General features: G+C 41.7%; 2 protein-coding genes across 2 annotated transcripts in view; both read right to left on the bottom strand.

The window, feature by feature from the left end:
• Positions 1-7,960, bottom strand: part of epb41l3b (erythrocyte membrane protein band 4.1-like 3b) — a 54,194-nt gene extending 46,234 nt beyond the window's left edge. The window contains exon 1 of the mRNA XM_062429763.1: positions 7,916-7,960. The gene's annotated coding sequence lies outside the window, so the exon portion shown is untranslated. The remainder of the gene's footprint in view (positions 1-7,915) is intronic.
• A 4,430-nt stretch (positions 7,961-12,390) lies between these two features.
• LOC133990082 (transmembrane protein 200C) lies at positions 12,391-13,941 on the bottom strand. The gene has a single exon (XM_062428260.1). It carries the CDS (start codon positions 13,939-13,941, stop codon positions 12,391-12,393), a length of 1,551 nt encoding a protein of 516 aa, XP_062284244.1.
• Positions 13,942-16,960: the final 3,019 nt, after the last annotated feature.

Raw genomic sequence — 16,960 nt, 5'->3', positions numbered from 1 at the left:
AGTCCTCTGTCTCTGTATGTATAGTGACTCTCAGATAAGTGTGAGTACAGATCTGTGACTCCTCACAGCTCCTCCAGAACAGCCCCTTGGTCAGCAGAATGATTAATACCACACAAGACAGACAACATGTGATCTCTGGACTCTACTTAGCTTATGTGGCTGCTTAAGTCTTCACTTTTTTTTCTGCTGTGTACAGACACTTACTTCCTGTGTAGCTCATCTGCTCGGATTGTGCATGAAGTCTAACCTTGACCTTTAGTAACCGTGAATCCAAAGAAAAAAGTATTGTCATTAATTAAGTATTTAACTTGAACTTGTGTCTCTGTTGTTTTACTTTCACTATTAACTTCTTCCGTAACATGTCCTCATATGATGAAATCTTAATCATTTCATTATTCCATTCCTTTTACAGCGGGTTCTTCCAGTTTTGCAGTGTAAGTCTTACACAGCTGTGATGAGACACACTTTTGAAATATTGAATGTGTTATTTGTTATATTTGGTATCATTGTCCTGTCACCAAGGAGACAAAAACCGTGGGTGGAGAGGAAGAGTGGAACCCGGCCAAATTTCCCAGTATTGCTGAGATTTTACACCAGAATGAGTGAGCACTCCCGGATCATGTGCAAATATGTGCTCAGCTTGCATTTGTACTTCCAGTATTGAAGTCTAGTTGGTTGTCCAGTAATATCTGTGTACTTTCCTGTGTTGAGTACATTTCCCTTCTAGCTTCTCTGATGTTTTTCTCCCCCATTTTTTAAATATCTCACCATTCATTATCTTCAGTGTCAATTGCAAGGCCCTTCTGCCATATTTCATCCTGTGGGGTGTTTGAACACTTTGTAAAACATTGAAACATTATGAACCTCCTGAGGTTAACATGAAGTACTGAATTAAAAGGTTATTTAGTGATTCATTGCTGCGGTTGAATTTACTACCAATACAGTGTCCAGATATTTACTTTACTTACAATTTTATATTTCATCTGCTCTATCTAGATATGGCATATCACTTTCTCACAACTTTCTTATATGGCCCATACTTTCTTTTATCCTTGTCTATGCTATATCCTTGTATGCACTATTCATTTTCATCTCATATATGCCTTAATATCTTCCATACAGCATAGTGTTCATGCACAATCTTCCCCCTCCTCCCTTTGTCACCATTTAAGTCAACTTGAGTTTCAGTGGGTTTGTGACCAGATAAATGCTATCAGACCAATTTGACAATCTATCACCTGTTCAATAATGGATTTGGATTGGATAAAGAAATATATTCTACAGTAGGATTGATGGCAGTGAGGACAGTACTGTACGTTCTTTGTCACTTTGATTCCCCTACCGCCACATATTAATGAGATCTAAATGCACTGTGAGCATATGTTAAGCAGCCCTATCACTCAGTACCAGTAATGAAATGTACTTTTATCTGTAAAAGGGTCCATCGCTTGATTAAAATCTCCTGCCAACATAATGTGTCATTTGGTGCCTAAAGTATTGTTCAGCTCATTGATAAATCAGGATCGTCCTTATTAGCTGCTTACATATTAAAGAGCCCCACTTTAACCCTGTTAATAAGGGAATCTATACAAATTATTGCTCCCAAAGCAGTACAAAACTAAGTCTTAGTGTTAATTAGAATCATTACTCCATCTTGTTTGCTATAAAGTGACGAGCAGAATACTTGACCCGCCCAAAATCTTCTAAATTTCAGCACTGCGACATCTTTGAAATGTTTTTCCTGCACAAATCAGGAAATCAACATGAGGTACTCACTCGCTTATCAAGCTATTCTACACTTTACATGGAACGAGAAAAAACAAGTTCTATACCAACAGAGCAGAAGCAGAGAAATTCATTAAGGAGCAGTGTGGGGAATAAACGAGATGTGATGGCAATAACAGGCGGAAATACGTTTTCGGGTATGACAGGGTGCTGAGAGGAGCAGGACGGTGATTCCTGGGTCAGATTGAGGTCTATGAGCTGGCACAGCACAGACCTTACAATGTTCCTTTTCTTTTGTGGGGTTAAATCCTGCCTGTTTATTTTTGTTTATTGATAAACATCTGGCAGGAATATGTAATTTCTTCATCGTGGAGTATATTATTTATATGTGCAGCACTTGCAATATTTAATAGTAATAACTCAACATGGAGATGGAGTAGAGCAACTTACTTCTTAGATGCAGCTATTCTGGAAAATGTATGTTTGTGCATGAGTGCATGAAATTTAGGACATGAAAATGGTTCATTTCCTATCATGGAGCGTTACTGGATGTGGTAACCCAATTAAGAGGAAAAAGTTCTTCTGGCAGTGGGCTCTGACTTGTAGCCATGCGGGTTTGCTGCAGCGCCCTTTGAAGGCTTAAACATCTTGCAAAGTTGTTGACACTTTTGGTGATTTGAATAAACAGTTTTCTAACTGCAGGGGGAGAGCTTTATCCGGAAAAGGTGGAATAAATATGTTCCAATTAACAAAATTTTAGGATGGGTGGTCAGAACTCTGCTAGTTTGTGTAGCCATCTTGTCCGGCACCCAAGTGACTCCTCCAGTGTCTTTACAATCTTTAAAAGTATCTGTATAATTGGAGAACATAACTTTGTTTCCCTTCATGCACATTAACTATTAATACTGCTACTTCCCCCTTCATTTAGCTTGATTTGAAACTTTAAATTGGAGGGAAGTTGTATCACACTAATGATACTTAAAGCTGTTTGCTGCTGTGGTCCATATAATGAATTAATTTCAAATCACTTTCTCATTTACAGGTGATTCAACAAGCTGAACATTTTGCCTCAAATTTTAAGAAGCAAACCCTGGTGTGTGTATAAATATGTGTATATGCTCAGTTTCCATAATCAGTCACCTTATGAACATAATTACAGCAATCCAATTTTCAGTGCTGCGGTCAGAACAAGCCGCCTGGCACTTCATCAATATATAATTATATTGAAGCATGTCCCTTACAATACATGTCAAATCACCCATGTGATCCAATTTAAAAAAAAAACAAGTCCAGGCACAGCATTCACTGCCATCCCTGGGGTCAGGTGGAAAATAATTGCTCGACTAAAAAGGATCTTTGCCCAAACACAGAAATACATTTCCATTCTGTCTTCAGGGTGTGCACTAGATGATGTATGCTGCATTTATGCCAACCTACGTGGCTCTAAAATTAATACTCTCAGCTGATGTTAAAAAAAAGATTCCAGTGTCCAATCTTTAATATATTATTGATGATGATGATGATGACTTCATGGTGACGCCGTTAATTGTAATTAGAAATGACATTTGAACTGAATGAACTCAAAGTGAACTGGCTCCAGCTCTGCTTTGTATTTCACCTCTAACCAGCCAAAGCTACTGTCCCCTGCTGTCAGGATCTACTCAGCTGTAAATGCCTCGACTCCCAAAGGGCTGCAGGTCAGCAAGCATGCAATCCAAATTACAGTCTGATTTTGACACTGCAAACTGGGCCAAAGCTCCCAAATCAACCCCCTACCTTGAGCACATCCTTGTTACTCTACGTCTCCCAAAACAGAAACTGGATATAAAGTCAAGCTTTTTTTTTTTACAAACATACAGCAAAGCAATTAAGATAATAGCGAGCACTCCCTTCTTTTTTTTGCATGTAGGAAGCACGTCTTATCTTGAGGAATCATAAATGTAATGTGTAATTTTAACCTTTGGTAAGCGGTAAGCTTTGCACTCTTCAGGTGATTGCAGTGAAAGCATTTTCAAAAGAAAGGGAGGAGCTGCACGTGTGGAGTGTGTGGCAGGGGGGGGAAAAAAACTGCAGTAGTAATAGGAATCACTCATGCCATCAAAGATTACAGCTGACAAGGTGTTCAAGTAGTAGCATGAACACATGAAGCTTATTTGATTTCCCTTTGACAACATAGTCCAAAACATAAAAACACAATGTTGTCAACCCGACTATAAGTATTGATATGACAGTTTTCATCTACACTTAAACTTAAATGATCTAATTTGATGTTCTAATGCCAAAGTAACACACAACATAATGATTACTGTGCCACGCTAGTAGCTTTGTGAGGCTGTACTTTGGCACAGCAACGCCTCGAGCTAAACGCTAACGTCAGCTTGCTACCATGCTCACAATGCCATGTACCAAATGTTAGTTTAGCATATTAACAGGCTAAAATTTAGTAATTATAAACACAATGTATAGCGGGGGGTTGATCAGATTAGTCGGATTAGTCTTGCGATGTGGAAGGTTTGACTTGATTATATTGCTGTGTACCATATTTTGATGGCAATCCATCCAATAGTGATCAAGGCAATTCACTCATAACTACAAATATTTGCTAGAAGAAAAGTCAGGGGAACATCATTAGGATTAATCCTCTGAAAACCATGAATGTCTCTGCAGAATTTCATGCAAATCCATCTCATAGTTGTTAAAAACATTTCAATCAGGAAGTGATAAAACCAACTGACCATCAAGACAAACATAGCATCCCTAAAACCATGCTGCTAGCATGGCTAAAAACAAAGTGTTGCTATATTCCTTCATGCAAACTGATTTTTTCCCCCTGTATTTTGCTAATCCAGCCTAAAAAAGAAGAATGAAGAATGACACCCAATGCTAGTTTATAATACTCTGCACAGTCCAATGCTAACCCCTGCGCTTTCCACTATAAATACCCGGCAACTGTCAGGGTGCCATCCCAGGAAGTGTAGCTTTATAAGGCAAAGACAGCCCCATACCGCTCACAAGTGATCAGGCAACACTGGAAGATAACAAGACTCCCAACAAGCTTATCTCTCTACTCAACAAGATTGAGTCATACGTGTTATCTCTCCCAGCCCCCGAAGGCTTTGGTGATCGTAAGCAGTGCTGCACTCACGTGTCGAGCTCAGCTCACTTTAACTGACCGAGAACAAGTGTGCACCTGAGGGCAAAAAAAAAAAATCTGTGCTAATGGCTTAATGTGCATTTTTTTGAACTAAGGTTCCTAATGTCACAGTGAAAATAACAAGTGTGCGGGTTCAGAGTCTTGCTCATCGAGACGTGTTGATGGACACTTCGGTCGTTTAGCTTACAGATGCATTATAGCCTGGTGTGTGACGACCTCTCACCATGTTTAAATTCACAATAAATCATGTTGTTTTCTATCATAATCTAATGTAATTCAGTTTTCGATAAACAACTACTCAGAAGAATTCAAGTTCAAACATGATCTGTGTAATCTTTTGGAAAGTAATCAGGATTTTTTGGGCTCATGTAACTTTTTAAACAGTCATAGGAGTTTTTACTTAGTTGCAATGACAGAGAATGTTGTTATAATTATGTATTATTGTACTCTTTGTTTGTTTTTTTGGTTTGCCTGCTACTACAACAGTATGCCAAATGATGAATATTGCTATCCAATAAGTGAAAATGTAAAAGTTATGAATATTTTTACATTTACTGTCAGCACAGAGATCAAAAATGTAATTTCTCCCTTCACTCAGGAATCAATAGTTGGCACTGTCTTGGTCATAAGTGCACTGTGGGAAGGTTGTGGTTTTAATGTAATAACCCAATACTTAGCGTAGCCCCCTTTTTATCCAAAGAATGCCTACAGACATTACTTTACTACAACCTTTGCATGTCTTATCACTGAATCATGATAGCAACAGTGATTTGCAAACTATTACTTTTAACCTTTAACCCTTATTTCTGAGTCACACACGGCCCTTCTATGTCCCTTCATTTTGTCAGAGTCACAGGTAAAATGTCTTCTCCTAAAGCACAATGCAAGTGCTATTGATCATGAACTGAACTGACAGTAGTATTGATTTAAATTCCTCAGATGAATAGACGGAGATAGCCTTCATCACTGGGAATATTACATCAAAACAACCGTAGGAAATCACTCATGTAGAGCCTCTTTCCTTGAGCCATAGAAATGAGATATCATCTTGTTCAGTCATTGTGTATGAAATGCCTAAAAAGATAGTGTTGGAATGAAACGGGATCACAAAATATTCTCTACGGCAGGTCAAACAGATCGGGCTTTTTGTAATGCCAAACCAACATCTTCAGACTTCATACCTGCTGAAAAATACAGTTTTCGATGCATTCGCTGCATTCCAGTGAGAGTCAGAATTTGGAAATTCCCCGCTGCTTGCCCATAATTACAACCTTCCTGTGTTCCAGTGGTCCGACTTGGAAAAAACAGGCAAGAAACACGGTCACCCACGAAATTTAAATACACCTTCCCATGTTACAGCTAGTGTTATGTCATTTACAGTATAGTTGAGTTTTATCAAGTGAAAGTGCAGCTTTCCATTTTGAATTTAATAGATAAAATCACATAGTTGTAATGGTATATTTACAGATAGGCGATTCAGACTTAAAATGTTTTTTCTGATTTTATGATATCTCAAGAATTACGCTTTCAAGGAGCAATCAATCAGTTTTCTTCCTGCCTTTTTTTTTTAATTATCTATTTTTAAACCTTTGATGCCGAGTCAAAATACAACAATTATATAAAATAGTTATGGAAGGGAAATTACACTAATTACCTCCCCCTGCATATATAGTGTGAAACACAGCAAGGACATTTTCCAAACTAGGATTCCTTTAAGATAATTGACTCAATCATGGTGACTGCAGGAGTCCTAGCTCAGCAAATCCTTTTCGATCATCTATTCAGGGACACTTAAAGAGAAACGTGAGTAACACGTCGCCACCAGCTGATGAACATTACAACTCTCACAGACTTTGCCCGGTCTTATCTCGCTGGTCCTGTACATTAACCTTCATCATTCAAGCTCATAAACCTGTTAAAACTACTGAACTGTTGCATCAGGCATGTGGCATTATAAAGATCAATAGTCCACCCTAAAACGTGAGGATTTATAATAATTAAATATTACTTAAGTCTTAATGAAAGCACCTTTCGGATGTCGTAAAATTCGGATAAACAGAAGAATGACATGATATTTGGAGACTGATTTATGTGTTGGAGGACCTCTCCAACTCTACATGTGCAGCTATGAAAGAGGGTATTAAAACAAAGAGCTTTTCCTTCTTTGATTCATTCACGTTTCTATTTTTGGGGAGGATATAAGCGGAAACACATGCTGTGAGAACTTCCCATTTCCGAACAGTCTGCTTGTGCCCAGCACAGTCTGATCAGGTGTGTGTGTGTGTGTGTGTGTGTGTGTGTCTGTGTGAGAGTGTGTGTGTGGAAGTATGAAGAAAAACTAGTTGTGTTTGCTCAGCAGTTATGAGGACAGTTAAGAAACCGCATGAGTAAAATGCTGATTTACACTTTACAGACCACCATGACACACACACACACACACACACACATACACACACACACACACACACACACACACGCACACGCACACGCACACACACATATCAGATAATGGACACTTTTGGGGACATAACATACATTCATTAGCCGAACACTTGCCCTAAGCTAAACCAAAAATTAGCTTTTTACTAATTGGACGAGCTGTCTTCAATTATCTGGTCTTAAGCCTGATATTTGTCCCCAAAAGTAGCCTATGACAGAGCACACACACACACAAACACACACACACACACACACACTGGGACCAAATGTCAGTTTTGGTATTTTTAACACTAGAAAAGCAAAGGAAGTATTGATTGTGATAGATTTTTAGCTTTAAAACAGCTGCTACATCAACTTTTTGTATGAACTTCCTGATTTTAAAAAAAATTAAGGAGAAGCAACAGTTGTGATACTCTGTTAACCCTTCAAATGACATTTAGGCCTTCTGTCCGTAGCCTTAATTGGAAAAGCTGAAATGAATATCGCTTTGTGTAGTTATGCTACTGGGTGTAGACACGAGACCCAGTGACTGCCTCAAACTACTGTATGTTAATTGTTGTGTTTACTTCGCGCTCGTGTCAATGAGCTGGTACTCACCGTTTCACATTCCGAGTCAGCAGACGATCAGCAGGTCACAGTGTGTGTTGAGGATCCCGGTGTTTGACACAGAAAGACAAGTGAAAAATAAAACCCAAAACATTACTGACGGGACACACGTTATGTCATAATTTAGGATATAACCTTTCCAGATGTTCACAGTTTTGGTTAATGCTGCGTAAATTACGCAAAGCGCACTTCATTCACTGTCAAACAACAGTTTAAATACTTTGTGTAAAGAGCTTCTGCGGCTTTTAACAGCGCACAAACAAAGTGAAATAAACATAATAAACACCACAGAGCACTTTACCTGATTCTTATGACAGCTCCTTTAATACCAGATGAGCTCAGAGAGTGTAACCGCGGAGCAGGAATCCCGACGTGGGGCTCGTCCGGGTGGAAAGGACCAGACACCTGTAAGCGCCAGTTTTGGCAAACCTTCCTGGAGACGGCCTGGGTAAACCCCGCCCCTCCTGTTTCTAAAACGGCCCCCGTAGTACTCTTAAACGGGCACGCCCACGATAACGACTCAGCCAGCACGGCTCCAGTGCCACCTGCTGGCAGTGGTGTTATTAATCTCCATATCACATGACCACTAGATGGCCATGTTAGGCTGAGCTTTCATTTGATGCGTTTATGATAAATCTGCAAAACCAAGGACAATGTTCTTGAAGGAAACCTTGAGTGTGAACATGTGAAATTCAGTGGAGGTGTTCAGTAGTAATACTCCAATATAAATATAGAAGTACACTACACACCAGAGGGTTTTCAAAGTGGGAGGTGGGCGTCCCCAAGGGGGCTTCAAACAGTTCCAGGGGGAGGCTCAGTGAATGGAAGTGGAAAAATATTACATTAGTTATATAAGGAGATGATGTAGAATATACTGTGTGTTATTTGGTTAAAGAGATAGTTCAGAAATGCAGTAGGCCTAGTTTTGGGGAGTTTTACCATTTTTTCTCCACTATATCAGAGTCAGAAACTAATAAATGCTTTATGACAGACCTTATTTGCTGTAGTCTGAAGTCATGTCAAATAGAAATATCAGGCTTTCTTGGCTAAATTGCTGCGAGTCTATGGGATTAAATAATATAATCATGATCCCTTAGGCATCCAGGAAGTGAGCAAAACAAGGCAAGTAAACTAAGGGGGGAGAGACGCTGCCTTTTTCCAAGCTTTGTCTGAGGGGAGGCCCAAAGTCTCAAGCTTTGAAAAATATACATATATACAGATGGGTGATAAATGAAAGGGAAAAAACCAACATAATGTGTTAAAGTAAGACACACAAGCCCATAATAACAGTTTGAATGGTCCCTGACATAGATTCTCCAAGTGTCTGAACTCTACTCATTCCTCTAAAATATACTCCTTCATTTTTCTGTTTTTAAGATGATGATGATGATGATGGAGAGCACTTTCATTAGCTCCACCATCTCACATAAGTGGTCAAATTGGGTCAGTTGGGTGAGATCTGGTGACTGTGACTGTAGTATGACTCACATTATTTTCATACACCTATGAAACCATTCAGTGATTTTTCTCGTAGCCTGTATGAGAGCATCCACATTTGGTATACTTATTATCCTTCCTTCCTTCCTTCCTTCCTTCCTTCCTTCCTTCCTTCCTTCCTTCCTTCCTTCCTTCCTTCCTTCCTTCCTTCCTTCCTTCCTTCCTTCCTTCCTTCCATCCTCCCGTCTGTCCTCCCTCCCTCCTTCTCTCTTTCTTTCCTCCCCCCTACCTTCCTCCCTTCCTTCTTTCCTCTGTCCTTCTTTCCTTCCTTCCTCCCTTACTCTTTACCTTTCTCTCTCCCTCCTTCCTTTTTTCCTCCCTCACTCCTTCTCTCTCTTTCCTCCCCCCTACCTTCCTTCCTTCCTTCCTTCCTTCCTTCCTCCCTCCGTCCTTTTTTCCTCCCTCCTTTCCTTCCTTTTTTCTTTCCTCTGTCCTTCCTTCTTCCTTCCCTCCTTCCTTCCTCCTTCCTTTCCTTCTTCCTTCCTCCTTTCCTTCCTCCCTTCCTTCCCTCCTTCCTTCCTCCCTTCCATCCTTGACTCAAGGACAACAGGAGGGTTAATTTGCTCCCTGCCTGCATTGTCAGTAAGATTAAAGCACTCATTTTGCAGCATAATGATTCCTGTCAGTGTTATATTGTTTTATATTGGATTATCATTACCTGATGAAATGTGTAAGCAGCTGTTTAATCTTGTGCTGCTCAAGGAACTGCTAATTTGAGCTGTTTTGTACCCAGTTGGGTAGCTCAAATCAATAACAATCTCTCATATCTTTATTATCTTATATGTAAAACCCTAAAACTGTGAAATAACTAGTAAATATAGCTGTCAAATAAATGATGTGGGGTAAAAAGTACAACACTCCCACCTCAAATGTAGTAGTGGAGTAGATGCATACAGTAGAATAAAATGGAAATACTCATGTACACATAGATCCGAATTGTACTTGAGTGCAGTAAATGTAGTTTCCACCACAACTCAAATTCCCGCGGCCACACTTGAAGCCTCTCAAAGATCTTTCTTGGTCCGTAGACCACGTTTAGATAAACAAAGTCAGTGCCAAAGATTCCCATTACAATATGCTCAAATTAAAGCAGAAGCAGAGTACACGAGTAGAGAAACAATGAATGCAGACATTTCCATACAAGAACCAAAGTATTACTGACTAAAGTGATGTGAGTCACACACATATGCTCATGAGTATACTGTATGGCATTTGTAATCACCGGAGCTCAACTGAAGTGCACAACTATGGAACATTTTGGTCTGACGTGTAACACATTGCTCTCCACAACCATAATTAAAGCACCAAATAAGGGAGTATTTTTTAGGAAGAATGGTATTAGACATACAGACTTGTGAATTCCAAGAAGTATTGATGTTGTTCTGGAGGCTTATCATGACCCGATGCCTTTAAAACACTTCACATTCTTTGTTGTTTAATTTGCACCCATCTAAATCAGCTGATTTCTCTCTGCTAATTCCCCCCTTTAACCTTTGTGTCGTCCTCCCGGGTCAAATTGACCCCGTCTGTTTTGACTGTTCCTTCTTTCCGTCTATCCTTCCTCCCTCCCTCATTCTCTCTTTCTTTCCTCCTTTCCTTCTTCCCTTCCTCCACCCCCTTTCATTCTTTCTTCCTTCCTTTCTTCCTTCCTCCCTCCCCCCCTCCTTCTTTCCTTCCTCCCTTCCTTCTTTCCTCCCCCCTTCCTTCCTCCCTTCATTCTTTCTACTGTCCTTCTTTCCTCCGTCCTTTCTTCCCTCCTTTCCTTCCTCCCTTCCTTCTTTACTTTCCTGCCTCCTACCTTCCTTCCTTCCTTCTTTCCTCCATCCTTTCCTTCCTCCCTTCCTTCTTTCCTTTCCTCCCTTCCTCCCTCCTTTCCTTCCTTCCTCCCTTCCTTCCTTCTTTCCTCCATCCTTTCCTTCCTCCCTTCCTTCTTTCCTTTCCTCCCTCCTTTCCTTCCTTCCTCCCTCCTTTCCTTCCTTCTTCCTCCCTTCCTTCCTTGACTCGAGGGCAACATGAGGGTTAAATACTGAAGGCAGCTATTTAAGGAAAGGTTGTAAAGGTCAGTTATAGGTTGCTGGTCTCAGTTCAGCACAGATAATGTAACATCAATACCACTGCGGTATTTCCCAATAAGGAGAGGTGCAGCTAAAGCGCAGGATAACAGGTTACAGTCTGTAGGCTTGAAACACACTCAATCACTTGTAGACCGATTTGTTTCAGTGTTTCATCTTTTTAATTTTTCTCAAAGCAAGTAAAACTATTTGGAGCAAACAATCTACTTTGCATTCCCTGCTTTTAAATCTAATCACACAAGGATACCTATTAGACCCGACAGAGGTGTTACAGTCAAGTTTATTCAACCATGGATTTTCATATGAACAAGTGTGCACATAGGGATGACCTCATCTTCAAGGTCCCGATCCTAAACCAAATGTCTACCTGAGATTCAATTCAGTTCACCTATTCACGTGGTATTCACATAACGACTTAGCGAAACAAATCTAGACTATTTAGGTTTCTGTGGCATATATTAATGCTACAGTACGACAGGTGGTACAGTAGTTTTCAGTGACTTTTTTGGCAATTCTACAAGCTACAATGTTTGCCGTACTCTTATACAAAAAAAAAAAAGCTAAACCTCAACTTTGTTTTCAAATCTGATCTGGTCTAGGTTTTTTTCTTTTTTACAAATCATTACTAAAACTCCTTACAAGTCTTTAGTATTGCTCTTGCTACATTGAAAAAATAGAAAAATTACATCTGAATATTGAGCTGTGGATGTGGTTTTATTTATAAAGAGCCTTGCTCTTGAGTGTTCATGGCTATGTTTCAATAGTCCTTAGCTGCTTACTCTCCGCATTTCCTTTCTTCTGTAATGGCAAGCCTCACATCAGCAACCTCAGAAGAAGGTATGAAGCAAAGAACAAGACATCAAAGAGTTTTCAGAGGCTCATCAGCAAAAAATTAGTCTAGGATTCTGCAGAGGTGCCGGGTAACACCAAGTCTTCCTCTCCCTGAGCTTCTGCTGCTGTGTCCTTTGCTACTTTCTGTTCAGTGGTCACTAAAGAAGTGTCTGTGTCAGGGGCTTCGAAGGATTCGCCCCCCAGGTCAGTCAGCTTGATGTAGCCCTTACTGTTGGTGCGCTCCAGACGAGGGCAGCTGAAGCGCCTGGCTCTGTCGCCTTGACGACACACAGACACGGACAGGCTGCAGCGGCGTGCAGACCTGGGTTGATCTGTGAGGGAGTTGAGTGACAGCCGTGACCCCATTGCCCTGGCAACAGGTGATGGAGGAAACAGTGGGGTCCACTGGAGCTGTGTCTGGGCCTGCTGCGCCTCCTGTTGGTCAGCTGTGTCTGTGGATATATCCTCATGGCTCTGCTGGGGCGGGGGTGAATCCGTCATTGAAACGTCCTTCTCCTTCCTGTCTGTCTCGTCAATCTGGCTGCTGCTGGCCTGTCCTTCCTCTCTAATGTCTTCAGCAGCTGCCTCAATAACAACCCCTTCCTCTGAGCGCCCCTCTGCCTCCGCTCTCTGAGACTCCTCCACTTCACAGTTATTCAGTTTGATGACAGGGAGGGTGAAAGCGTTCACAGAGGAGGTGACGATGGAGGTGGTCTCCCACTGTCGGGGCTGTGGGGCCTGCTCGCTGCTATTGCTGTAGTCTTTGTAGATGCTGTAGACAGTGTCTGTGAAGGTCTGGACATCTCTGGACCAGCTGCGTGGCCTGCTGGCCAGCGACGGACGTCTGAACACCTCATCACCACCTAACTCGCTCTGGAAACCGAGTCCAGTGGAAGGCCAGGAACTGCGAGTGAGCATCCCACTTGCAGGGAACGAGCCCGATGGGCCCTCAGCACTTCTTGACTGGGTGTAGTTCACTAAACCGTTTAGAGGTGAGTACTCTTTTGACCGTATGCTGTGTAGATCTATAACTGTGGAATAGATATCCCTCAGGTTGATGATTTTCGTTTTCTTGTCTCGGTTTTCGTGGAGGACTGCATTGGCGCAGATAAAGAGGAAAATGCCAATTCCCATTACCAGTGGTCCGAAGACTTTCAGATTGTCTGAGTACAGGTAATTATTCATAAAGTCACAGAGGAAGCCACAGTGAGGAGCGGGGTCGGGGACACTGCTGTTAGAATGGCTATGATTTAATAATTGTGTCTGGCCAGAAGGAGTCTTATCATTGGTGGTGTTGGAGGAAACAGGTGGGCTTTTGGAATAACTCATCCTGTTGGGGTGGTATGCTCCAGTTCTGCGGCGCTCCTGGTACTCATGTTGGTTCTGGCTAGGCCAGTAGCCCAGCACGGCCATGGAAATCCCAACCATGAGAACTACAACTCCAACACCAGCCACCAAACCAGCTGGGGAGCACAAATTGAGCTTCCCCTTAACCACTACCACATCGTTCTTCTTCTTTTTCTTGGATTTCCGCTTCCGTTTGTTTTCCGCTCGGTTTTTGGACCGGAGTGAATCCTGGCGCCTGTTCATGCGCAGCAGCCCACCTGTGGCTATCATGGTGGCAGTTGGACAGCAGGCTTGTCACTCAACCTAGCAGGATGCAAAAGAGATGAGAGAGAACATTAGGTTCATGATATGCATGATAAGCAGAAGGTTTAGACATTTAGAACAGCTCCAGTAAATATGTTCATTTCACTAAGAGATTATACATGTAATCCAGATTTATCACCCATGCAGGGCTGGATTACCAACTGGGAAAACAGGCATCTACCCCAGCACCACAGATGTTCAGGGAAAGGCCCCAGGTTCACTCTGTGGCAACTACTTTACTGTAATGTGATTAAATCTGAATTCGTCACGAGATATAGAACTAGGAATACTGGTCAAAATATGTAGAAGAAAAAGGGGAGAGGGGGTTTAATGAGGGGCCATGGATCATGTTTGCCCTTGAGTCAAGTAGCAGCCAAAGATTATCAAAGATGATCCTACAGGTAGAATATACTGTACACTGCTTTTCGGCATGGGTGCAGCTAAATGCAGATCCAACGTTAGTCATCAGATGGACACAAAATCGACAGCTAACATCCATCCGCTAGTGTTGAATCTATAAATATGATGATGTAAGCCAAACAGAGACAAATACCTAAGTTGACAGCGAAGAACAAGGAGTGCTATTTGTCTATATTCAGCAGTGCCGGTACAATATCAGCCTATGAAAATGTAATGTGTCCAGACAGGAGGCCAGCAGGCATGTTCTATCTACCTCACTCTCTCCTCCTTACTCGCTTTCTGGCTTTGCTCTCTCCCACCAATCTCTCCTACGGACTCTCTCCCTCTTGCTTTTTTGCCCAAATCCATTTCAACATGCACCAACGCAACTGTGCTTCAAGATGACAGCATCCTTCACAAACAGCACATCACAAAGGCAAATATCAGCTTTTAGCCATTTGTTTACACACACCAAACACATTCTTTGCCTCATAAGATGTTTGCATTTGTGTTTGGTTTTTTGGGATAATCCTGCCCTGGTCCAAAGGGTAACAAAGCCACCAACACTTATCTTGATACCAGACATCTGCTGATGAATTTCAGCCACATGGGGTGAATAATAATTGGAGGATAAGGCTGATTAATTCGACTCTAGCATTGCCTCCTTGATTGCGCTGCAGCTAGATTAATCACGCGTAATTGTGACTTAGGGCTTTGGTTCATGAATAACTTATTCCACAAATTCTTTTCAGACCAGCAATTAATATGACGTTTTCAAAAGGATACTTTTTGGTGATGGCCTCCCAATTTTAACAGTCAAAATCGTAATGATGAAGGCCTTTAAAATACCTTTATGATCCAAGTTATCACAGGCAGTTCCCACGGAAAGTAGAACACAGAGCTCTGCACCTGAGCCTCAGCAAACAACACGCGGGTACTCAGCTGCTGTTCTTTCTACATCACATCCAATATCCTCTCCAATGCCTCCTGGGCAAAAGCAAGTCAACCTGCACTAAAACTGATAACGCGTAGGCGGACCTCTCTCTACGTTTGGGGAGAAAAGGGCAGCGGTAACGTGGACCAGAAGTGGGTGTGGACAAGTCGGATTGTGTCTCTGTCTGCGGTGCTGAACGGAAGCTGCCAAGTCCTCGGTTTGTCTAGAAGATGCTCGTCTAGCAGGATGCAGAGGAGAGTGGGTTTGAAGCTCCGTCCGAGCTGCGGGGGCTCATATTTTCGCGCAATGTTGCATGAGTAATCGACTGTTGACATTACGGCGCATCTGTTTCCCTTCTGCTGGAAAGCCCGTGAAGCAAATATGAGCTGCTGTGAGGCTTGAGTTGCCCTGAAAATGTCCAGAGCCACAGCGACAAATCTCGCTCCAACGCAAAGCTAAACACTGAATATTTGGGCTCACAAGGTGCAGACAGAATGACAAACATCCACACCTCTTCCACGGCCTGACGAAGCCCATGCTTTCATAACTACCACTACAACTCAGAGCTTTATAATAATGATACCCTTTATAAACGAATGATGCCACTCTCGACTGCTTTGTCTTGCCAACTTATTAGAAATCGGTATTTAATGAAAATATTACAGCCACAAAAAAGTTTAACTGGATAAATTCGTATTTTTTGTTTGGCTTAATAACCTTTTTTTACGCATGTCTTGCGCATGTTTGACAGATGAGGCGTCACAAATGTAAGGCAAACCGAAATATGCATTATCAAATTGCAACAAAATCATCACACGAATAAAAGTGAACCGACTGTAGTGCGCATTGCTCCAAGTCCAACGCCTTCCTGACAACAAACTCTTGTCCGTCGATTTATCCAAGATCGAAGATTCTCCCCAACTAAACCAATCTGTGACCAAATTAAAAGACTCATCAAACCCCGTTCCACCTCGATACAGCCTGATAGGAGCCAATGTGGAATCAGATGCGACTGTAAAACACAAAAGAAGCACGGATATTCAGCTGAAGGTAAACGCACAGGAAACTGGTGGCCATAGGAGAAAAAAAAACAAAAAAACCCCATCGCGTGTCTTACCAGAAATTGTGGCTCGACAATGAAGCATCTTCAAAGGCGCCCTCCTCGTTCAGCTGTGCATGTCGTGGTGCGCCACTTTGGTGCCAAAGCTGGAAGAGTGGTTTCCAGTTGAACGCGCATTCACAATAGACCGGCAGGGGCGGGCCAACTGCATTTCCATTGGTGGTGATTATTGGGCAACGTGAGGAACGAGGGCTGCTCAGCACATTTATCTTACAGTGTATTATACTACAAACACCTACAGAGCTACAGATTGTTTTTTCAAGGTTTTCTTTCCTCTCTGGACAGAAAATGCAGTAGCCTGCGGAATTAAACTTCACTGGCTATCATACAGATGCCAGTTGCGTTTTTGCCATATACGTTTTTTTTGCACAATGGGAATGTTTATGCCAGCAATGACAAATGACAGGCAGAAGCTTATTTACATATGCATGCATACCTCTGAGAAATAGATGAAAAACACAATGCATGAATACATTACTATTCTATGGCTTTCAATTTGCACACAGCTCAGGTGAGGTCAGAGAAAGGCACAT

Source organism: Scomber scombrus, chromosome 11 (assembly GCF_963691925.1).
Source record: "Scomber scombrus chromosome 11, fScoSco1.1, whole genome shotgun sequence".
Classification (NCBI taxonomy): Eukaryota; Metazoa; Chordata; class Actinopteri; order Scombriformes; family Scombridae; genus Scomber; species Scomber scombrus.
This window is presented reverse-complemented; position numbering and strand designations above follow the sequence as displayed.

Bases quoted from the DNA above. Each gene is read 5' to 3' on its own strand.
- LOC133990082 (XM_062428260.1), bottom strand. From the start codon at position 13,941: ATGATAGCCACAGGTGGGCTGCTGCGCATGAACAGGCGCCAGGATTCA.